Source organism: Tinamus guttatus, unplaced genomic scaffold, assembly GCF_059628265.1.
Source record: "Tinamus guttatus ecotype Peru unplaced genomic scaffold, ASM5962826v1 Tinamus_guttatus_pri_ptg000685l, whole genome shotgun sequence".
In the NCBI taxonomy this organism is placed as follows: Eukaryota; Metazoa; Chordata; class Aves; order Tinamiformes; family Tinamidae; genus Tinamus; species Tinamus guttatus.
Genome location: NW_028289219.1, coordinates 448,419 through 473,300, shown reverse-complemented (window position 1 = coordinate 473,300; position 24,882 = coordinate 448,419). Strand labels below are relative to the sequence as shown.

The window sequence follows — 24,882 nt, the reverse complement described above, 5'->3', positions numbered from 1 at the left end:
ACATCACCTGGCTCAATGAGAGCCTGGCTCAACACTGTCCAGCTCAATGACAGCAGGACTCAACAAAAGCCCAGGATGACATAATTCAGCTCAACAAGAGCCCAGGTCAACACCACCCGGGTTAACAAGAGCCCAGCTCAACACCATCTGGCTGATTTTGAGAGCCTGACTAAGCGTCTAGCTCAATGAGTGTCCAGCTCAACATTGTCTGGCTTAATGCAAGTCCATCTCAATGCTATCATCTGGCTCAGTGTGAGCCTGGCTCAACACCATCTGCCTCACTGGCAACCCAGCTCAATGAGTGTCTAACCCCATGCTATTCATAGGGACGCGAAGACAGATGCTCTAACCTTAAAAATGCAAAAGCTTCTTGCCAGCTTCCTGTCATTTTGCTCAATTTCTATCATTCAGGCTGCACTTTGGCCTCCTACTTCTGCCACGCTCTTTAAGGAAAGCATCTATATCCCCATGGGCCAATCGCTTCCAAAAAGCAAAGCTGATGAACCTGATCTATTGAGCTCAACAAGAGCCTGGCTCAACCCAATGAGAGCCTCAATGAGAGCCTCAATGAGAACCTGGCTCAGCACCATTCAGCTTGACAAGAGCTCAGCTCACAGAGCTAAATGAGCGCCCGGTTCAGCACCTTCCAGTCAACAGGAGCCTGGTTCGACACCATCCAGCTCAACGAGAGCCCCGTTCAGCACCTTCCAACTCAACAAGAGTTCGCTTGACACCATCCAGCTCAAGAAGAGCCTGTTGCAACAACATCCAGCTCAGCAACAGCTCAGGGCAATGAGTCCCCAGCTCAACACAGCCCATGTTGGGGCAATCCCTGCAGCAGAGCTGGCACGTGGGCTATGGCCCCCCACCTCTGGCCAAGGCACGAGTGCCCGATGGTGGCTCGCAGAGCCCCTGCCTCCCGGGATTAATTTCTTTGTCACAGAACAATGTGCCTCCAGGCTGAGGCTGCTTTGGCCAGCACGCGAGCCTTTGAAGGCCGGGCTTCCCCGAGCCTGCTGCAAGCTGAGCCTGCAGATGAAAAGGCTCCCGCCGACAGCTGAAATACAGTCACTCCTCCTCGGCCCTCATAGTCAGTGCCCGATGACAGCCGCAGGACGCAATACCCAAAGGCTCGATTCCCAAACGTGGCCTCCACCCATGAGCACAAAACGGGGTGAAGGTTTCAGCCGGTTTCCGCCTGCATCTTGCAGGCTCTGCCTTGGCCGTTTCCCAGCTCTTAGTAAGCTACAGTATCATCCAACTCTCATGCTTGCATCTACATGGCTGTCCAATTCCCAGGGACCATCTTCCATCGCAAACATCTCCGGTTAGTTTAATACAACAAGGCATGTACTGTTGGCTCTTCATCAGGTGCCACAGTGGTAGTGGAGAGGTCAGTCCCATGAAGGAAATGCTGGGGTGAAATGGCAGCTTGCTGAGTACGATGGTCTGGTTTGGATTGCCCAGACTTCTCTGCTTGTGGGGTAGCTGCTACACCCTGGGCACATGTAGAAACAAGAACAAATACCCCTGCCCAGGGTGGCAGAAATAAGAAGCAAAGATGTCCAAACATCGCTTTTCATATTTATTCTGTGATCAATGACACATTTAGGTGTAATAGTGGTGCTGTTTGTCATCTGCTCAGAAGAAACTGCATCATGTAAAAATTGACCAGTGCACTGTTTCATATACTAAACTGCAGACTTTACAAGGGCAACCAAAACGCGCAACCCCCTCCTCAAGAGAAGGCGCGATGCCTCCGCGAACCAACCCAAGAAACTCCGATGCTGAGGTCTTTAGCCCTGCTTCCTATGGCCACCAAAGCCACCAGGAGTCCCAACCCAGCTGCCCAGCATCCCGTTGGACCTTGATCCCTAGCGCGGTGGCGATGCCCCTTCGTGACACCCACGGCCGGACAACCCAGTGAGAGGGGCGGATTCGGCCTCCGGCTGCAGATCCAGCCAGACACGGTCCGTTTTTTTACTGCGTCCTCCTCTGTTTCTAGCCAAACAACAACAAAAACCTCTTCAGACCACCAAAACTGATAGCTCATACCAACAAAGAGATGGTGAAATGTCAAGCTTTAAACATTTATTACTCAGATGATGCATTTTATAGCATACAGTGGGTCTGAATGTTCTATAAACAAGACTGAATTGCCACAAAGAGTTATTAGCTCCCTTGTTTTAACAGTCTCTGAAATGCTGAAAACAATGACTTTTTTTTCTCTAGTATGAATATCTAGTATTTATTCTCCCCAAAACCTTTTTCTTTTTTTTTTGTTTTTCTTTTATTTTAAAGCGCTTAGTTTAACAAATATGATTAAATTAAAAATGTTGCTTTCTTTGAATGCAAATAAATACATTAAAAAAGAAAAAAAAGAACTGCTAGCACTAACTCTGTGTTCTGCAAGACACCACAGCTCCCTTGGCTAGTGACAGTGGACTTCTTTGAAACCTTTAGTGTCATTCCTCCTCCTGAAAAATGATAGAAGGATCACCAGAACTGGCTAATAGTGAACACTGAGAGGAGTAAAATTAGTGTAAAGCCGTAAAATACCCAGTAGGGAAATAAAAATCATATTTAAGATTTTGCAAGATTCCAGGTGAGGGATGCTATAAAAATAAGCACAAAAATAAATCATAAGTTATTCTGACAAGCTCTCCTTGTAAGCCATCAATCATGCCAAGAATAGATACTAATTAACCTCCTTTGGGAAAGAGGGGAACCGAGCACATTGCTTACTCTGTCATTTCCCGCCCCCGTTTCCATTTCATCTCCTTGCAAACAAGTCTTCTCCAACCCAGGGTGCAATCCCTCACGGGGGAACAAGTGAGCCACTTTGTGGAAAGGTAAAAGCTTCGGTTAGGAATAGTTGTGCTAGGAATGAGGAGAGCTGGACACCGTATGGGTTCTGGCAGAGGACCGCGCCACTCGGCAGCCCGCGGAGCTGACCTTCATCCGGGCGCTTCCATAGCGTGATTCGTCCGCTCATATCCAGCCCCGGGTTTGGCCTGACACACGTTTGGCCTAAGGAGGATATTCTCCTCCTGGTTGATTCAGCCTTAGGAGAACAACGTTGGAAGCCCCCCAACTAAGTACACTGAGAAGCAAAGAGTGAATCTGGCTAATAACTCGTGGGGAGACGGACACAGTGGCTTCACGACTTCAAAAATCCACTTGATGCATCTTACAGAATTACACTGTTGGGCAGCCTTCAGTAAAGGATGCCAATAATAATAATAATAAAAACAGAAGCAAGCACTCGATTTCTCTGGGTGCTCTCCCAAGGCATCATGAGAGCAGCACCAAATCCCCAGATCTGCTCTACAGAGATAAGTGAGGTTCTCCCCATCTGGCTCTACCAGAACATCTCTTCCCGCACCAGCAGTGCCTTCCCCAGCGGGCGATACTGGCACCAGTGAGTCATTGGTGACGTTCTCCCTTTCAGACACAACCTCCAGACACAGCTGCTGGATTCTGAGACTTGGAAATGAAACCCAAGCAGAAACCTCAGACCAGAGGCAAGACTGGAGGGGAGTCCCTTCTTCGCTTGTTTGCGATGCTGCAGTGGTTCATGACACTCTGTGTATGCTGGCTCGTCACTCATGGACTGAAGAGATATGGTTGGCAGCACAGACTTTCACAAAAAAATACATTCGGTCAACATTTAGATTCTTACATATTAATGGAGCAACTGAAGTTCTCTGTTACGAAGCAGTTAAATGTCTGAATGAACCTGTGTTAATGAAATGGTGGCAATAATTCACAGACATTATAAAAGACAGAATTCACATCAGAAGAAGTTCTTAGATGGTGCCCAAAGATTGGGAGAAATCCCAGCAATGAGACATTATGGCCCAAATATGGTCAGCTTGGGTTACAGGACTGCATCTCAACGGCAACCTCCAGAAAAGGAAAAAAAAAAAAAAAGAAAAAAGAAAAAAAAAGAATGACCCCCTCATGCCTAGCAGTGGGGAAGCACTTAAGCAGAATTACTGTCACGAGGCTTGCAGTTTGACTCTGAATGACTCCTAACGCAGTGGCAGGTGAAAATTCAGCGCTTAGGAACAAAACTTCCAGCTCTTCTCTGGACTTCTTTTTTTTTTTTTCTTCTTTCACTACATTCAGATATCAAATACAGGGGGAAGTGGAAGAGGGAAGATGCAGAATACACAGTCTTGATCGTTCCGCAGATCAGGAAGAGACGAAAGGGCAACTGCTGGTGGATTTACTGTCCTACGCGTTTGCTGGCTGGCTCTCTGGTACACCTGCCCAACAGAACTACTCCTGTATTACGTGATTTTTCTCCTCTTCGAAAAGGAAAATGAAGAGAAAATTGCTTTGAAGGCCTTCCCAAGGTCTGAAAAAGTAACAGCAGCTCAAGAGATACAGCGACCTAATGAATATTTTGGACTGGGTGTGTCCATTAGGAAAGGCCAAAAGCAAAGGGTGAAATCCTGGTTCTTACAATACTGATGGGTTTTGCTGTTTCAATGAAGTTCAGCTTCCCAGAGATACCTGCTGTCAACCATCCTTGCCTTCTGACAGCAGAACTAACGGAGCTGCTCTAACACAAGCCATCATCTTCACCATGCTCACCTCCCGGGCAAGCCCAGTTGAGGTTACAACCTAAATATTAGTCCTTGCACAGACATCCAGCACATTATTTTACTGCTTTCTTCACAGACATGAAAAATGAATTTCTGTCCCCTGCAACACTTTCTCTGGCTTCATGTATGGATTAGAAAAGGTATCAGCAGACAAGCAGATGAAAAGTTTACATAGTATTGAACCAAAAATACTGAATTGAACCACCTCTCCTCCTACAGCTTTTTCTCTGTCAAAAATTTCTGTTCCTCAGATTATGCCATGTACTTCATGAAAGCTTCCTCCCCATCACAGCCAGACCAGTATCTTAATACAGCATCCCAGTACATACATAACATCAGAAAAAAAAAACGGAGGAAATTTCTGTTCTCTTCTATCAGATGGCACAAATACAACATCTTGCTTGGGGAAATGGTTTTGAGGTGAGGAGTTCAGATCTGGACTGTCTGGGGATCCTCTTCTGTGAGGTGGAGACCATTCTCTTCTTACCAAGGCAAAGTACATTGAATAATGGCAAGAAAATGAAGAAGAATTGGAGTAGACCTCTCCAATTACACATGTACGTGTTTCAAGCACTGACTCAAACATAGCCTGCCTTTGCAAATAGTTTGGTGTGTGTCTTGTCAACTCTGGAAGTATTCAGTGGCTTCCTAAACTTGTGATGACACTGAAGGCAGGTGGGTCTCACACAAGGATCTTCACTGTGCGACCTCCTTGTCCGGTGGTTGCTCACACGGCAAGATGAGATGGTGGGGCTACAGTTTCCTTGGCTTGCCTTTTGCCGCACAGATCGAAATAGGGGAAACTGCCACCTCCTGTTAGACTTCATCAAAATAAGCACCAGAAGTGATTTAGTAAGTAAAAGCATCGATAAAGAAGCAAATAAGGAAATCAACACGTCCTGACATTTCCTGGTCACTCTTCAGGAAGTGAAGTCATGACTTGGCCAACCCCTCTTGACCCATAGAGAGCTGCCGAAACGAACAACTTCAAAGCATTTCTCCAACGCAGGGCCTGAGCAGATCTCCACATCCAGAAACAAACCCAGGGGGGTGAACGGGCCTTCAAAACTTGGTAGAAGTTAGTCTGAGTGCAAGGGATAAGTACCGGGCTCTCATCCCTCCTGGAACGTATCGCTTGTTTTGTGTTACACATGAGGACCAAGTCCTGCAACCTGCTGAACATATATGTTTTCTGTCAACATTCCTGGGATTTTAAGGCATCAGCCCGCTGCAGGCCTGGAGTGTGAAGGGTTTGGAGGGCAGCTTTACTATTCTTGGGCCAGAACAGAGATTTCATAACCCGGATGTGAAGAAGCTGCCACTTCTCTGCCCAGTCTGCATGTGCTTCAGCGCTACGGCTCATCTCCCTGGGCTCCTCGCTGCCTGCCACCGGCTTCCCTCTTAGCACCTACTCATGCCATGAGACTGGCTCCCTCCAGGACATGTTTTCAGGAAAACCACTTTTTTTCTTGCCATGCACTCCTCATCTTCTCTTTACCATTTTCCGAAGAAGAACATCAAGTCTTCATTTATTCCTTGCCTTCACACTATTTGGCCCAATTATAACAGGCCTGTATAATTACAACCGTGACAGTAATTACAATAAAGCACTCTTTTGACAGAAAGAAACAAACAAAAAATCCCAAAATAAATGGATTATAGTTTAGTGAATGAGGGATGCCGCAGCTTCGACAGCAAGAGCAAACAGCCGCAGGGCTCCTGTGTTTCTTGGAGCTACCAGCTTGGAGCACACATTTTACAATTACTCTAATGGGTTACTGGCAAGACAACTGTGGCTATGGTACTTCTATAGTGGCTTTTGGACTTCTTGAAAATTCTCCTTCCATTTTCACATCTTCATGTAAAGCTCACGCCCCAGCATTACTGCTGTGTTTCCGAGTCGACAGCATCCCAATATAACATCCCAAATAACAAAATAAAATGAAATAAAATGAAATAAAATAAAATGAAATGAAATAATAAAATAAAATGAAATAAAATAAGATGAAATAAAATAAATGAAATAAAATAAAAGAAATGAAATAAAATAACTGCAAAAAAAGAAAACCCAGTGCAAATACGAATCCGTCCTACTCTCAGATCGGTTTTGGCGGGGTGGAGAACAGAAGGAACGGAGGTGGGGACACCGAGGCGAAGACAAGACAAGGGCAGAAGGGATGATGAAAGCGCCGCTCACAAAAGCCGCCGGCTGCCGGCGTCCGGCGCGCTGTGTCCGCCCGGGACATCTGCCGCGCCGCGTCCCGCCGGCCGGCGGGGGCGACGGGCAGCCCGGCGCGCACGGGACGCGCGGCCGGCGCTTCTCCTCGCCCAGCGGCTCCCGCGCGGCCTTTTCTCCGGGCGGACAATGTCCCGGCGGGACGCGCCGCCCGCTCGAGCCACCGCTTCGGAAAAGAAACCCGGAGACAAAACCGCGGCGGGGAGGGGAAGAGCGGTGGCACTCGGCGGCTGAAAAGAAACATGCTGCTCCCTCCCCACCCCGCGACCGTATTCGTAAGCATGCTGGGGGGTGTCTCCTTAGCTATGGAAATCGGAAAGGTCCCGGCTTCCTGCTCCACTGCTGGCCTGTTGCCTCGTAAGGTGCGTGTCTGCTGCTCGGCCCCCCAGCCCCGGCCGCCCGCCCTCGCCAGCCGCCTCAGGCTGTCAGTTTTTGGATGGTCTTGTTGTAGTACTGCGTGATGGTGGGCGTCAGCGGGTTCCAGGTGTTGGCGTGCAGCTCGATGACCTCCAGCAGCAGCGAGCGCGTCAGCATGGACTCCGAGGGGCACAGCATCTTGTCGCGGGCGATGGCCAGCAGCTCCGTCATCATCTCGGGCAGCTGCTCCTCCAGCAGCCGCCCGGTGCTTTGCAGCTGCGGGGAGGGACAGGGGTCAGCACGTGGTTCACCATGACGGCGTTTTTGAGAGCTGTTTTTCCCCACAATGGCCACTTTTTCCCCCTTAAAAAGTGCTGCCCCCCTTTCCACAGCACAGCTGCCGTGCACGGAGGGTGAGGTTTCCAGAAGCGCTAGCACTGGCCCTCTCTTCACTCCCGTAGGAGTGAATGGTTCAGCTCCCACTGACTTCAAAGGCGGCAGCGCTGGATGCTTTGGAAAAATCCCACCTAAACCCAAGCTATTGTCAAAACAAAGTGCAGGCTGTGATGTGGTAGCATTGCCTCTTAGCCGGGCCTTCATTTGCTCACTGATTCACAGCTGTCGGTGACTCCCAGTCATTAATCTGACTAAGCAGGGCTCTCCCGCATGCATAACAAATCCTGCCCTTTGCACAATGGCCAGGCTTGCATTTCTACCTGTCGCACCTTTTCCCTGAGGGAAGCCACGTATTTTTAAAGCAATTTGCTGCTCAGAGTGCTTTGTGGAGCAGGGTGAGATGTCTCTGAGATGTCTCCCCACAGAAGAGGGAATCAGAGAGTGGACAGCAATGGGTCCACCAGCCTTTATGACCTGTGAGGTGTTAGGGATGTGAAGACAGATGTTCCAACCCTAAAAATGCAAAAGCTTCTTGCCAGCTTCCTGTCATTTTGCTCAATTTCTACCATTCAGGCTGCAATTTTGCCTCCAACTTCTGCCACGCTCTTTAAGGAAAGCATCTATATCCCCATGGGCCAATCGCTTCCAAAAAGCAAAGCTGATGAACCTAAGCATTTGTCTCTGTGCTGTATTTCTATAACCAGTTCTCAGCACATGTGCTACTGAGCACAGCAAACCCATCTATGGGAGCTACTGTGCAGCAAAGGCAGGTCAACGGGGTGGCTGGTGTTCCAATACAGGTGTTTTTGTGCTTTAAAACCTGCAGGTAACACTTGAAGGAACAAGGATCCAAATCAGTCACTCTAGCAGCCATGAGATTTGCTATGCAGGACACTTGCTCGGTATGGACATATAAAAAAGAGTAATTGCAGCTGGTCTGAAGGGCTCTGCAGTCTCCTCATACTCCTCACTCCATAAGAAGTCCTCCATAAACTTGTGAGGCAACAGAATAGTTCTGGAATTAACCCCCTGTACATAACCTGTTTTGACTGTAGCTAACTGGTGATGGGATCCCAGCTACCAAATCTAGGTGGCGTCCACTTAAAACAAGGGAAGAGAGAGGGGCTATAGAGTTAACATTCCCCTTTTAGATAAAAAGCAGGCAAAAGAGGCCACAGGATTTTTGATTATCCCAGGGAACTCAAGCACTTGGTTTTCCAGCTCATCTCATCTGCATAATCGGGTGATTTCTGGTGTTGCTACTTGCAATGGAGAAAAGTCATTTTCATTGCCACATCTTTCAAATAAATGCATGCTTTCCTACCTCCATGGAGCAGCAAAGGACAGCGTCTTCCTTCACGTCCTGAGATTGCAACAACTGCAAAAAGAGAAAGGACAGAGATGGTGACTGGACTTGCATGACCTTCTCCTCCTCCTTTACGGCCCTTCTTCATCTCTTAACCCACCTGGACTTTTGTCAGAATAATTTTATTCAGAAAAATATTTTTTCCCATGGTAGGCAATGAGCAAATGCTCTCATTTCACACAGACAGTCACTAGTATGCCCTCAGATGACAATATTCAAGCAGTACTGCCTAAAGAAGCAGTTGCCTCAATGTGAGTTCTGGGAGGTGACCCCACATTCCTGAACCTCTCATTCCACGTGGAAACTTTCTTTTCACAGCCACAAAACTACCTGACAGGAAAGCGTTACTTTCAATACACTGCAATTAATACAGTTCCTTCCTGACTAATTATATTTGCTGTAGGTGCAATGGTTCCAGTGAAACCATTATATCTTAGGAGCGAATTTCCTCTTGAAGCCTCACTGTATGCTGAAAGCACCGGCATGGATTTTCTCTCATCTCTTCCTCACAATTTCATCTCTCCAGTCTGAAGCCTCATTACAGCAAAGCAAATCCACATATTATCATTTCATTAACCACATCTTAGGCCATTTCTCACTCGTATAATGCGAGCACCAGTTCCAGGTCCTGCTCTGCTCTCTGCAGTCTCCTTCCAGAGCTGAGCATGGATTCATCAGCCCATGGCTGTAGGCAGGAGCAACCCTCAACAGAAACGCATGGCCTGGGATGGCAAAAGAAGGCGCCTGCACCATTTCCAAGCAAGCTGATGCAGCCCGTGCTGAAGAGCCACTTTTGTCAAGACTGCTAACTTGGGTTCCCACCATGTTGAAAGATGCTGTGAGGGCTTAATTGCTCTACCTGCCCATGGCAAAGCCTATGGGATAAGTACGTCTCACCCCACAAGCCTCCCAAAATGAGTAAGAGCCCCCAGAACCGGCTCAAAAATAAGCATTCTTTTCCTAAACTATTCTTCTTTGTATTCACTTTGTTTCACTGGTTTGTCATGCATATGAAGATACGCTTTCAAGCTTTTTGCTAAAACCACAAGAGATAAAGCGTAGCTGTGCTGGTTGTTTTTTGAGAAGATAAAAACAGAGATTCTCACTTAATCAGCCAACACAGTGAGCTGGAACATTATGAAAAACACAGTATCATGAGACTGCTGATAAAAATCACAGGTGCTGGCAGCACTCATACACTAAACATATGAAGATGCAGCCACCTTGATTCCCTCAGTTTTAGAAATCAGTTTAACCTTTGCACTCTCCCTTGCTGGACCTTTATAAAGTCAGTTCTCCATCACCTAGGTTAATGAAGACTTTAAGTATCTGAGTAATAGGAAAAGTGTTTCCAGGCATGGGGGTCTGGAGTGTGAGGGCATCTAGGTGCAGAGAGGTGTTTTAGAAGACCAGTGTGTCCAGAAGCTGCACTGGCCCTGCCATGTACTGCCCAGCCCTGCTGGAGCAGAGCCAGTCTGTACCTGAACTAGGCAGCTGAACATACACATTAAAAATGAAGAAAACTGACGTCATCAGTATCTGGACTTCAAGGAAAGTTAAGCTTTGGAAAGCTGACTGCGCTAATTAAAATGTGGCCACATACTCCATGCAACTAAATCTGGTCTGAAGTCATACCTTATAGGAAAAAATAGCTCTGATTCTCAGCCTTATCCTCTCTCTTTCCCACTCTCATGTTTTCATCTTTCCTTTACCTCTCAAAGAAATGCCTGTTTGTTTACAAAGTCCCCAACTGTTGGAAAAAAATAAGGGAATAAAAGGATTAAGGAATTATCATTGCCCCCAAAGTTTTGTCTTCACTCATTTCTGTTCTCCACAAACAGCAATTTGCCTGTTTTGAAGACCACATTTATAGCACCTGGAATAGCAAGTGGTCCATGGGTTTTATCTCACATTAGCCAAAGGTTCAGCCAGGGTTTTGCATGCATGCAGCAGTTTCCCCAGGTTTATCTTTCTGCAAGTTGCCTGGAAAATGTTAGTTAAGCCCAAGCCACACATTATGAGATAATTTCTCACAAACAGTTCACAGATTCTTTACCAAAAAAAAATATAACATTATTTTCAACCCAACAAAAAAAATCTCAATTAGGGATAAAAATAAACAAGTACAGCTTAGAAATCCACTCTTTGGATATTTAGCAGACTGACTTGCTAGGATGGGACGAAATAGGACTGTAAGTCAACAGAATAATCTTGTTTTTTTTTCTCATTCTTAAGTAAAGAACTTAATATGAAATTTAAAGCAAGAAATGTGGAATGAAGGAATATTAACAGTAAAATGACTGCAGAAAATGGTACTCTCCTGCCATCGGTCTATACTAAATATAGCCAGTTTACAAACTGGAGGAAGACTTATAAATTATACAGGCAATGAGGAAGGACCTGGGATATCTGGCTCACAGCTCTCTCTCTTTGGGTGACCCTGGGTCTGTGTCTGTGGCATCTGGGACACCCTTACTGCCCCTCCTCAGAAAGGTGGTGTTGAGGATGAATATGTCAAAGGCTGTTTGCGACATGGGACAGCCCAGGAGAACTTCCCTTGTGCTCCATGGGCACCTAAAGGTATGGAGAGATACCAGACCTGCTGAGTCACAGCTGAAGCCGTGCGTGTGAGAGCTGGCTCAGGAGAAGATCATGACATGCTCTCCAAAGCCTCGACCCTGCGTGGCACACAAGGTCCCAGATCTGCTGGAACCGAGCAGAGTCTGAGTTCCATGCTCACGGATGGTTGCCACCACCTGCATCCTTGAAAGCAAAACGAATTGTATCCAGGAAGGTCACAGCTATATTTGCAGGATGCTTGAGGTGTCTCTCACGCTTCGTGATGGTGTAGGCACGAGGTATGTGTTGCTGCTACCCAGTCACCAGGAGGCAAGGACAGCAAGAAGTCCAGTTTGTTCTTTCCAGCATAGCATGGGCATGCACGACACTGGGGCAAGAAAAGGTCTCCCCTGTGCAATATGTTTCTGCAAGGCTGTTTCTGAGCCCTATACCAGAAACAACACAATGGAAGGCTGGGAAAGAGGAAGGAGGGCTGGAAAAACTACTGTTGAAGGCAGAGAGAGCAAGGATCGTGCTGGCCCTGCAATGAAAGGGCAACATGGGGCCACTACCATTTCCTCATCACACCGACATAGTCCTGCATGCATTTTTCAAATGTTTAGTCCTCATCCACCCATCCTGCTGTGACCATGGGAGCTCTGCTGAAAGCTGCGCCCGCCCGTGGTCGGGAGCCCGGAATGGGCCATTGGGAAGTCATGGTCCTGGGTGGTGGGCAGAGCACATGGGGCTATGACCAGGGCACCAGGGAACTGAGCTACTGGGATGTCACTGCCCAGGTGGTCGAGCACTAAGCTGGGGTTGCATGACCAGTGTTTGCATATTTGCATGATGGTCCAGCAGCCACAGCTTTCACTCCGTTGCCTCAGGGCTGAAGGAGACCACCAGAGCCCCAGCTCACCATGTCCACGCCTTCAAATGTTACAGATGGTCAAATATTTTTCTCCAACAGCTTTGGGATGAAAGACTGAGAGCCCAACACAAGGACCGCTCTTTTCTCCCCTCTTCCAAAGCCCTGGTCATCAGCTCTGTGGAGACCTCTCCCATACTCACAGCAACGAGGTCAGCAGCAGTCAGGGCTGAACGCATGTCATCAAATGCGGAAACATCTCGTGGTTTGTGAGGATGAGCTCTCTCCAGCTAATGTGGAAATTGCAGTGTTGAAGCATCAGCACTTGTGTGATCAAAATCTGAGCCTGAACCAATTGCACTTATCGTTTGCAAGCTAATTTATATTTACTTAAAATATTTTAAAGTAAGCATGTTATATCCCTTAAATTAGCCCTCCCACATCACAATTATTATTTATTTAACTATGTATAACTGCTCCTCCCTGCTGCATTTATCTGCAGAAATTCCACCCTGGAAATCAGGCCGTCTTTCTCCGACAGGTTCGACATCATTTGGAGCGGTGGGCGAAGGCGGACGCGGGAGTTGAAAAGCAGCGCGAGGCGGCTGACAGCCCAGGCGAGCCGAGACTCACACGCTTCTTGGTTTAACCTGTAATCATCCCCTGGAGGCTCAGGCTGGCTGAGTGAACACTTCCCTTTGCTCTGGAGTCGATTCCCTGTATCAAGCGTGGAGTGAAAGGAGCAGTTCCTGCTGGAAAGCAGACAAAGAGTCTACTTGATTTCCTAAGAGCAGAGGCTGTGTGCCAGAATCTGCCCGGCTGGTCATATAATACCCAAGCCTTGTTGCGAAAGGGCTCTCGCTTTTGTTTCTGGTGCTGGACTAACAGCTTTGTAGAATGGCAGCAGACATCAGGATCTCTGCAAGAGGGCTCCCTCTTCCAAATTCCCCTGTCCCTCTGACAGACGAGGTACCTGGCAGCACAATTCGGTGCCCCTGTTGGGCTCTAGGTGCTAACTGCTTTTATGGGCATGCAACAATAAGGGATTCTCCAGGAGCTGAAATGCATTTTTTTCCAGAATTTATTAATCCTCTGGGTTCCAGAAGAAAGCAGCCCACATCTCCCTAGCAGCCCCAGACAAAATGTCCTCCTCCGACACTGGGGCAGTCAAGAACCAAACCCTGAGTCATCCCTGAGAGAGCAGAGGACCTCACAACCTTCAAGCCCCTCCAACATCAGTGCAAATGCTCTTCATGTCCACATCGGGCTCTACCACCCACTTAGCAAATGCACCTTAAGCTCACAGGACATCTTCTGACCAGATGAATCCAAACCAAGGGAATTATGATCAGCAAGGGGACCAGGTTTGGGAGCAAAATGGAGAGCTAAGATGACAGGCTACCCATAGCCATGTTTATATGGGCTCCTTATCTGCTTCTACAGAGTTAAACTGAGATGCAAGGACACCGAACTGCTTGCTTGGGGATGCCAGCACCAAAAGCAGTGCTGAAGAACCTGACTTGCAGTCCCCTTTCTTATCGCTGCAGGTCTAATTGTCTTCTGTAGCTCCACTCCCACCGGGAGATGCAGTGGGAGCAGTCAAACGCATATATTACCCTTCATGAGTGTGATGGTGTTATTCCTGTAAGGCACAGTACTAATTACTGTGTACGATACCGCTTGCAAAACGAAATAAGCAACATTTGCCACAAAGCAGCTCTTAGCATGCAGTATTTTCGGATACTTTGGGGATGACTCCAGTACAAGAGCATAGGAAGGGTTTCCAACTCCAGAAATATTCACCCAAATAAGCCCAATCCTGCCCACTCCTTCCAGGCGGCTATGGAAAGATTGGGACTTCTTTTGGAACAGCTCTGTAGCAAAGGCCAAACAGCTGCTCTCCTAGCTCCCTGCTGGGAGCCCACTCTTCAATCACAGGTTCTTTCTCAAAGTGACAACGTGCATAGACTCATGGACAACCTCTGGCATAAAGCTCCAGCTGTGGAAACCTCCAGTCCTATGGTAACTGCCCACGGGTGAATGTTTAGTCTAACTCATAGATCAATACAGTCCCTACCCTTACTCCCCTTGGGGAGTGTAGACCATTACTGCAGAAGATCAAATGAATCCAAACATAACCCATTTGTATTAAGTCCCACTTGGTGGGACTTACTGTCACTGGTGGAAAAAGAGGCAGACGGATTTAGGCTAGGAAGAAGGAGCAATGCATTTACTTTTGCCATTCTGAGCTTAAACAGAATGAATATAACATGCTGCAGAAGCTGCAGGAGAGACTGTGCTTTCCAGTCCTGTTCTTAAGCAGTGGAGCCCTTGGGAAGGGCCATGGTGCATTTTCTCATAGCGAGACTGATGCATCCCAGGCCAGTGGTCAGCATCATCCCACAGAACTGAGGCACTATTAAGGTGATGTGTCATATTAAAGGATGTGTTGTATTAAGGGATGTGTTGTGCTGCTAACATGGCTCTATGGTGTCACCTGGGCTGATCCTGCACCCACCAACAGACTACACCCAGCACCACCTTCTCTAAATGATACTGATTCCCACGCAAGGCATACCATGGAGCTAAGAAAGTCAGGTGGCTTGGTGAGATAGATTTTTTTTTTCTTGAGAAAGAAAAAAAGCACTTGGAAAGAGCGGACCTTTAGAAGCTCACAGTCATCTTGCCAAGTGGTATCTTCTCTGGTATTACTTCCTGCACCAGGGCTGGATGGAGCTCCCCCAAGACGTGCAGCACGCGGCCTCCTAGCAAGCCTCCTTTTGTTGAGTTCTGCATGAAGCTGGGTACCAGGCAGTGACCACATAGCTCACGATGTCCACACCAACATGGAAAAGCACCAGTCTCAGATCACCAGCACAACTGACCTGTTGTGCTGCACAGACAAGATCCTCTGTGTCATGGTGTGCACCATGCTCTGAGCACCCTCTCCAGACAGCTGTAGGGTGGCAACTTACCCAACTTAACCTTGAGATTTTGTAGTGCAGATGGTGAGTTGAAGTTGACTTGGGAGTGGGCTCAAAGCCTGTGTTTAATTGCCTGTATGATCTACCTTTCTGGCTATGCCGGGTAGCCAGTGCCACCAGCACTGCTTTCCCTGCTCTATACAGGGAACTAATGCAACAAGTCAACACAGAAGTGGAGGAAATTGGTAAAAGCACAAAAGGTACCTCAACCTTTGAGCAACTTGGTCTGGGACTCAGCTCACACAACCATATCCATCTGCCTGTGAGTGTTCTAGACTCTATAGCTGACAGAGAAAGAGAAGTGCTTCTAGGACACAGTCCACTGGGTCTGGTTTTGGTATGTACCCGGGGATGAGCTTAACTGTGCTGTAACAGTGCGGACATAACGGGCCTCTGCTCCATAAAGGTACTCCAGATACGCAGAATAGTTACAGACCACACAAAGAATATGAGGCGAATTCCCATCCCTCCTTCAGTCCATCAGAAAGACCCCAAATGGCCCCGATTCAGGTCCCTAAGGACAGGCACTTCAGCTGTGGCAGTGTGAAATGCCATAGGAGATGCAAGGGGTCTGCCAGAGGCTGAAAGATACTGGAGCTGTAAGAGATGTGCTATTCCAGAGCAGTAGATGGAGACCACATGGAATATCAAAACATGTGGGCAACTAAAATGGCACTAGATGCTTCTGGGCAGGCAAATGAATTGAGCCTTGCATTAGCATCATTAACAGCACTGTACATGTCTTGATTATTTGTAATTGCAGTGCTAAAGCCTTTATTGTAGAAAGTATCTCTACTGAAAAACACATCTCAGCTAAAATGGCTATTGTATTGCTGAGATTTCAAAATTAAAGTACGTTCACTGAGTGACAGGGTTCACTACCACTTTGCTGGGCTTTGAAAACTCAGCTTAACTAGGAGTCCAGCTGTGCTGACAAACAGAACCACCAGAAATGGTTCTTTCTGCATTGTCTTCTAGTCATGCCTTCCAGTAATTTGCCTCGCGATGGAGTATTCAAATTCGCTGAAGATGCAAAAAATGTCTCCATCCCACTCACTTTTTTACATCATCTCAGAGAATATTTGGGGTAAGAAGAAACATTAGAGTAACATTCCTCCTGCCATCAAATGCATTGCTGTTTCTAAAATTGGCAGAGTGTTGTCCTAGTAAGGTCAAAACCCACACTAAGTAAATTCAGATGGGTGAGCAAGCCCTTACACGGATATAAAGGTGATTCCCACAGCAATGCCAGCATAGGGACGTCCCTCTCCCTACACCTCAGCTGTGCTGGCCTTGTCTCAGGACACTTGCTTATCCCAAGTCACACTCACTCCATCAGGAAGAGGCTACAGTGAGTGGCATGTGTGCAGCCATGTCCATGGGAGGGATTTCCCTTAACGTATTCAAGATGACTTGAAACAGGTAATTTGGTGGCACCCACTCCTTCTGCAGCAAGGTGCTACTCTTAGCTGAGGAGGAGACTTCTCTTGTTACCCAACCAGGACACTCTGGGAGGATGGTAAGAAGAGATGAGTTTGTTTACTGAACTGAGTAAACCAAAAATGGTGATTATCCTCCTATTCAGGCTCCTGAGGAACTCAAATGAAAGATATTTAGAAGTAAATTGAATTAAGGGCAGAGGAGAAAAATCCTGTATCCAGTCGTGGGAAACTCCTTCTATTCCTTTCCACTGCAGACAAGGAAAACCATAAAACATGACTCTCTCCCCCCAGATCTGGAAGAGCAAAAGAGATTCCTACTAGAATGGAAACCATTAAAAGGCAATTACTGGAGACAATGATGAAGAAAATCTGGTCACTCATCAAGGCAGACAGTGCAATCCACCAGTAGCCTGGTGGTTCCCATTAAGCCCCCCAGGCAGGGGTGGAGGTTATCACCCGCATCGGTGGGACGGGAGCCACGGCGGCTCTGGGAGAGGGGCCGGAGCGCGCGGCGAAGGCGCCGAGCCACCCAGCCTGTGTGTGAGCCACAGAGCCACCCAGCCGGCAGACCTCATCCTGAAGACAAAATAACCCTGGGAGCGGAGGATGTGATCTCACCCCACGGGTCCAGGGAAATACAAAACATGGAAAGAAAAAGCGGCGGGACCATCGCGCTTGATTTCAGAGGGCTCCACCCTTGCCCGCCGGACATTCTCCGCTTTCCTGGCTCTTCTAGGAGAGCATGGTGGCAGACGCAAATAGTTGTGTTTACATCCCATGGAAAGGGCTTGGGGAGCTAACAATGCCTGGTATGCCCCGCGAGGGGCAAAAACAAAGCCACGCGAGAAGGAGGGACCATCCTGTGAGATGGTATCTAGCTCCGCTTCTTATCTGCCCTAATTACTTCCCCTGCTGTCTGAGCGGGTTGCCGGGAGCTGACTGCGCTTGCCCAGCACGATGGGCACCACTGTGCTTGCTGGGGCCCAAATCCTGTTGCCACCACGATGATGCTTGGAGGTGCTGAACATCAGAGTAGCTGCACCAAAAGCTTAGACAGAAGAGGACAAACTCCGGGCTTCTGGGTTAGCAGCTAAATAAACAGGAGCGTGTTTTGTTCCTTGGAAACTCTCTCCTGGTACCAGAGCCCTCCCCTATTTAAAATGTGCCATTGTGGTTGTAAAGCTCGCTGGCTGGACTTGAATAAGTCCTGTGGCTTTCTAAGAATACATGTGCCTGAGTGCATGTCCCGGAACCAAAACTGGGGAGCACGCAGTGAATTGAACTGTCATTAGCAAATTATCTACACTGCTCTACACATCTATAAGGCACACGGTCTCTGCCCTGGAGAGCTTGGTTTAAAAGTCATGGAGGGACCTGTACTGGTAAACTACACCGGCATCCCCTTCCCCATGGTGGATGTGCACCTTGTCCTAACAAAAGAGCCCTTTTACCTTAAACCTGCCCTTTGAACAAACCGAACTGCGTTGATTAAAGGCAACACGGGAGAGTTTGTGCCAACACTGCTCCGTGGGTTATGCGTGGGTGGTGCAGCCTTTGCACAGGACTAGCGTGGGTCTGCTGTCGAAATCTGAAGCCTGGGCCAAGCCTAAATAAAGCAACTGCGAAAAAATAAAATAACAAAAAACAGGAGAGAGAGATAGATGCCGTGGGAGACGGGTGAGCTCTGAGTGCTGGTGATGCTCCTGCTCTCCACGCAGCTCCCCCAGATCCACGTGGAGCCCTCAGAGATGTCCGAGCTGCTGGAATCTATCTCTGTCAATGTAATCCAGAGCTCCAGGACATCTAGGCACCGGAGAAGGGAGGTTTCTGAACTGGGAGGGTTTTTGTCTGTGCTGAATAGGCCTCCTGTGAGCCAAGAAAGCCCTCCTGGGGGAATCTAACCACAGCAGCTACCAGCCATGTTCAGAGGTGTGGCTTGTGGTAGTAGCTCTGTCTCCATAGATTACTATCAGCGTTCAACGTGAAGAAACAGCTCTGGCAGAAGACAGCCGTGTAATAACCGTGCGTGTGTGGGGAGAGCAGCGCCGGCTCCTCCCGTCTTTTCATCTGCCTGTCTGGGACCGCACGCTGCCTCTCCCCACCTTTTCAAAGGCTCCCTTTGACCAGCTCTTGCAGGAGACGAGGATGAGGCTGCAGGGATCTCCACAGCTTAGTGGGAAGTGTCAGAGCAGACGCTGATGTTTGAAGATGTCCCCGCTGGGAGCTGGTGGGTGGCTCTCATGTGGTGGAGGAGCAACAGTCGTGCTGCTCCCGGCTCCGGCCCGTGTGAGGACAGGGCAGTGATCGGAGGGGACAGAGAGGTTTGGGCAGACAGAGCGGGCAGAAGTTGCCTTGCTTCCTTGTTCATTCTGCAGACCAACACTAGCCCTTGGCTCTTCTCTTTAGATCCTTATACGTTCATGCAATCTTCTGCCCCATGCCTGAAGGTCCAGGTTACTGTGTGGATACGTGCACCTTGCTCACTCCAAATCCCAGCCTTTTCTCCCTGCTTTGCCAGCTCTTGCATCCTCCCCTTCTTCTGGACTCCTCTAGTGCATTTGCCCACTGGTCTGTCATATTTTTCCCTTCTTCTTCCTTCTCCCGTGTCCTCGACCCACAATCTGCTCTTTCTCTGTGCTTCCCTCGAGATCTCTTCCCTTCTGATCCACCCTCCGCGTAACCCACCCACACCCACATCCTGTGCCAAGCGCGTTACTGCTTCCCTCTCACTCGTCCGCCAGCTCCTTCCTTTCCCCCGTGGAAGAACCTCCCCGTTGGTCCCCCAGGCCTCGCTGCCTGACCCGCTCTCTCCCGGCAGGCGGACACCAGCGGCACCGTCCGCAGCTCCCAAGGGCTTCCCTAGCTCCAGGGCCTGAGCCGAGTGCTGGACACAGGCACAAAGTGGTCTCGGCACCAGTGTGTCTCACAGGGCACCTTTTGCCTCTTCCTCATGCAGAAAATTGTACAGGACTGGAGACAAAAACACTGTTTTTTTGCACAAGCAGCTGGGGCAGCAGGACTGGCAGAGACCAAGGCGCTGCTTACCTCTTGAGGCATGGGGATTAAAAACGTGTTGCTTCCCTTCTCCCCCATAAATCTTCATATGGGGCTTATTTTCTCTCCGGCGAGTCCTGTCTCCAGCCAGCAGCGCGGCAGCAAGGTTGGGCCAAGCCCCCTTACCCGGACCAAAGAGCAGCCCAAAGCCAGAATCCAGCCTTGGCTGCCTCTTCACTTATATCATACACAGAGGCAAAGCCTGTCTCTGTCCCGACTGGAGATAACATCCTAAAACCCTAGCACCTCATTACACTGTCAAAGACCTTCTTTTGACTCAAAAGGCTGATGCTTTGCAAAAAGGGAGAACGATTTAAAAAAAAAAGAAAAAAAAAATCTTGCATACCAAAAGATACAATTTTCTTTTCCAAACAGCACCGCCCTCCCAGCTCCTCTGACTGCACTTGGAAAGGTTTTTCCTCCCTCTTCCTCTAAAGGAGACAGTGAAAAGGCAGTGCCTTCTTGAAGTTCAGACGTTAATTACCGTGCTAGAATATTTTTCTAAATTACACAGCATGGCCCCAGGAGATAACAGGCACTAGGAGAAGGGAGGGGAGTGGATACCAGTCTACGCGCTGCACCGCAGACTCAGACGTGGCGGAAAGGCAATTAGACGGGGAGTATTTATCCTCCCTGCACCACCACCCCGAGGCTTTCAGTTAGCAGCGTGTACCACCGGCGGGGAAGCGATGGGACCGTGCCAGGATTTTTAAACGATGCTGAAAGGGGACCGGCTCTGCCAAGCAGAGCGGAGGCAGGAGCCGCTCCTGCCGGGGAGCAGCTCTCCTGGCCTCCTCCTGCCTGCCCGAGCTGTTCCCATTGCCTCCGCGGGGCTGATTCACGGCGCCCCGCATCGTTAGTTGCCAGGGTCATTAGCAAGAACATAAAAACGGCTATCTGGGGTAAGGGCACAGGCCCACCCAGCCCAGTGTGCTGGTCTGGTACTGAGCGGGGCAGGAGACACGTTGTGCCCCTCTGCCAGGGCGTTCTGCGGCCCCCCACAGTGATAGCCCTCCTCCTCCATCAACTGCTCTGGATGGTTTCTGAGCCCCAGCAAACACCCTGCATCCCCAGACTCCCAAAGGAAGGAGTTTTGCAAAATAATTTTACTCTCTGTGCAGAACCACTTCCCGTGTGTGCTTTGAGCCCAAGTGCTGAGGACCTTGCTTGGTGCAGCTGAGGGCACAGAGGCCGCTGTCACCTCTGCAAAGTCACAGAGACTAGGGGGAGTCACGGGAAGAAACCCCATGACTGGAGAAAGGAAAACGTTATCTTCAGAAGAAGCCATGCGTATGACGTGGGGAACTATAGGCCTGTCAGCATCACTTCAGGCCCTGGAACAATCCATCAGGGAGAGAGTCCTCTTGGAATATCTTTCTGTGCATACACAGGTGGTGATGGCTGGGACGATTCAGTATTTATCCAGGGTAAATCATGCTGAATCAACCTGATCACCTTCTGTGGTAAAATGGATGTACCACCTTCTATGGTCTTGTGCATGAGAGAAGAGCAGTGGGTGTCAATTACCTTGACCTTACTGAGGCACTGGACACCCTCTCCCACAATATTCTTACATCCAAGTCAGGTAGCTGGTGGACAATGAGTTGGCTTAAAAGACTATTTTGATGGTTGGGCTGTACTCCCCTGTTTGAGTAACAGGACCACTAACAAGAGAACCCATGGGCTCCATCCTGGGACCTGTCCTGTTAAACACCCTTATCGGCGATACGGAGGAGGTGAGGAGCGCGCTCTCACCAGCTTTGCGGATGACACCCAATCAGAGGGGATCAGTCAACATGTTTGAGGACAGGGCTGCCACCCACAGGAATGAGTCAAGAGGAATCTTAAAAAAAATTCATGGACAAAAGGCAAGTTCTGCACCTGAGAAGGAAGGTCTCCATGCAGCAACCCAGACTGAACACTGCTTGGGGAGCAGCTCTACTGGAAAGGCCTGGGCAGCTCCAGTAGACATGAACTGGGCTTGACGTAGTGCCCCCGGCACCAAAGGCTCCTAGCAGCATCACGGACTGTCCAAACAGCAGCAAAGCCAGTGGGCTGGGGAAGTGATCATCCCTTTATTCTCAGGACTTGTCAGACCATATCTAGATATGATGTCCAGTTGTGGGCCCTCCAGTGTAAGAGCAGATTGATTAACTGGAGTGAATTCAGCAGGGGGCCATAGAAATGCCTGGGGGAATGGAGCACTGGCTCTTTGAAAAGGGGCTGAGGGAATAGGGCTTGTTTCACACAGAGAAGAGAAGGTTTCAGGGTGGCCTAGGAAGGAGCCTTTCCACACCTCTAAGGAGGTTATGAAGACGGAGCCTGGCAGTTCTCAGGGGGGCAGTATGGAAGGACTAGAGGCCATGGGCATAAACTGAACCAAGCAATATTCAGTCTGGGTATGAGGAAAAGCTTTTTCATCTGAGGAGAGAGAAGCAGATTACCCAGAGAAGGTGCATCATTTTCTTTCTTAGATGTTTTCAAGACCTAAACAGATCAAGCCCTGAGCAACCCAGGGTCTAACCCCATAGCATATCCTGATTAGAGCAAGAGGTTGAACTAGGGACCTCCTGTGGTCCCTTTCAAGTTGAATCATCCTCTGATCATATGTCTGCTCATTCTCCTACTGGGAGAAGACATAATAAAGCTCTCCTTCTTCTCCTTCTTCACTCAGTGCTTGGAGTGTTACAGAAAGGTGAAGGACTCTGCAGGGGAGGCAAAGGTGAACTTTGCTGCCCTAACGACAGGGCAAAGGGTCTTCTGGGGAGTGTCAGAAGAGCAGGTTCCCTCTGGAGCAGCTTCCAAAGGGAACCATGGGAGTCTCTAGGAAGATGTGAGACTTGGAGGGAGCCAGGAATCCCCGCCAGCGGTAACCCTCATGGCAGAGACAGCTATGGGATGGGGCAGGCTTGGGAGTTCAGGGATGTCCAGCTCCCCACCTCTCCCCAGAGCACAAGCAAAGCCCTGCCTACCCACGGGCAGCATTGGCAGGGTCACAGGGTGAAGCAGAGGCAGGAACAAGGGCCAAGATAGGGTTAGGACAAGCGGAAGAGGGAGCTAGAGCCCACAGTGAGGCTGTGCTCTAGGCGCTTGTGGGGCCCCAACTGGCAAAGTATCTTGTCAGACTACGGTGACATCCCTGCCTGGCATCTCTTAAGCTTTAGCATCTGCAAGACGTTTTTTCCACCTCCTCCCTCTACTGCTACTTGATGCAAAGGGATAAAAATATACGTCATAAAAATATACAAATACATCCAAAGCAGCACTTGACACCAGCCACCTTGGCTCAGACTGTTCCTCCTGGCAAGGAAAGTACCAACCCTGGCCCACAGACACCTCCTGGATTGGCATTCAAACAACTGAGATTGAGACACAAGAGGAGCCAAACCTGTTAAAACCACAGATTTGTCCCTATTTTAGCAGGGCGCAGCAGTGATTCCAAGCTGGTGACAACCCTCCTTTCCTAGCAGACCTGAAACACTACTGACCATCACCAAGATCTGTGCCAAGTGCCTCCAGACCTAATGCTCCTCTTCCATGGAGGTTATATTTGCTAGTGCAGCGACAGGCAGCGAGCTGGGCCGCCCTACACCAACACCATTTATACAAGCACAACTCATGCAGTTGCAGACAGCACAAACCAAGCTTAGGGAAGAGCTAGGAAGGCCAGGAACAGCAATAGTCAGTGACTAATAGAATGCAAACAATACTATTTATTGTCTCTATTTCTGTAGTAGCGGTGGGATAACTGCCTACAGGCACAGGGCACTGGAGTGTCCCTGCTCCACTGCTGGTTCATCTGACATTTGCTGGGCCTCAATCTTAACTTATTTTCTACTCCTCTACTTGCTGACTCTGCTGAAGGGCCACAAAGAAATAAGAAATATGGGAGAAGTATGGGTGTGCACAAACAGCTGAGGACCTTTTGTTGCTCTCTTGTTTTCGCCTGTTTTCCTGAGGACACACAAACTGAAGTGCGCAGGCCAAGGATGGGCACTGATGCTGAAAAGCCAGTGGAGTTTTATAGTGGAGTTTTGAGCAGTTTTATAGCGGAGTTCTGAGCAGTTTTATAGCGGAGTTTTGGTTACAGCATGGTGCCTTCAGAGCGGCAGGGATGTCAGCAAGTTAACTCCATTGCATTCTGGAGGGGACAGAAGGAGATTTAGAGGGACAAATTTGGTGTGGCTTTGTGAATTAAAGTGGGGCCACAGTCGGGCGTACATGACTCTAGGGCTAGGAGAACACAATGGGACATCCCTCTTGCTTAGACCATCAAGCAAGGGAGCCAGGGCAATTTCCTAAAAATGCTAAAAGCCTCTTCATTGAGCCAGATAATAAGCTCTGCAAGGACCACGGTGCAGGACGAGCTTGCCAGCAGCATGGACTGCAGTCCTACGCCAGGGAACCAAGGCTGGAGCAGCTTCCTGGAACTGGGCAGCCAAGGGCCAGGCCTGCTGTGCTCAGACTGAAAGGCCACACGTCCCCAGGGGAAAGACTTTCCCAAGGAACAATGCCCTTTTCCACGTTGCTGTAGATTCCCTGAGCCTAGGGGGATGAATAGGAGGAAAACTCTTTATTTTTATTTATATTTAACTTTTCTGCTTTGTTATTCTTTTCCCAAACTCCCCAGATTTGCGGGCTGCGATAGTCCTCTGGTTCTCATCTGCAATGAGGCGCTCTCCTCCACTTTGAGTGCCCTCCTTGCCACAACTCCCAGATCCTGGTAATAACAAGCTTGGGTTTGGGTGTCCCACTTTCCTTGTCCAACTTAAGCTACATAGTCCTCCAAGCAGCAAATGTGTTTCAAAGCAGAGTGCCACATAAATCCACTCTGGTGTGCAAGCCATTTTAAAGCAGGGCTGGCCCTCCTTTTCTTGGCAAACCACATCTTTGCCCCAAATCTCATTTTTGACTCTCTTTAACTTTTTGTGAATACATCTCCCGTCCTGCCTATACACTGCTCACCTCAAGACCTCAGGAGGGTTCTGAGAATTCAGTACTTGGAGC

At 48.8% G+C, this 24,882-nt stretch overlaps 1 protein-coding gene across 4 annotated transcripts in view; it reads right to left on the bottom strand.

The window, feature by feature from the left end:
- Positions 1–7,261: 7,261 nt before the first annotated feature.
- Positions 7,262–24,882, bottom strand: part of CTIF (cap binding complex dependent translation initiation factor) — a 159,444-nt gene continuing 141,823 nt past the window's right edge. For all 4 annotated transcript variants that reach the window (XM_088536631.1, XM_088536632.1, XM_088536633.1 and 1 more), the window contains 2 exons: positions 8,927–8,980; positions 7,262–7,482 (listed from right to left, as the gene is read on the bottom strand). In XM_088536631.1, the coding sequence (XP_088392757.1) occupies positions 7,267–7,482; positions 8,927–8,980 (270 nt within the window). In that variant the 3' untranslated portion in view covers positions 7,262–7,266. The remainder of the gene's footprint in view (positions 7,483–8,926; positions 8,981–24,882) is intronic.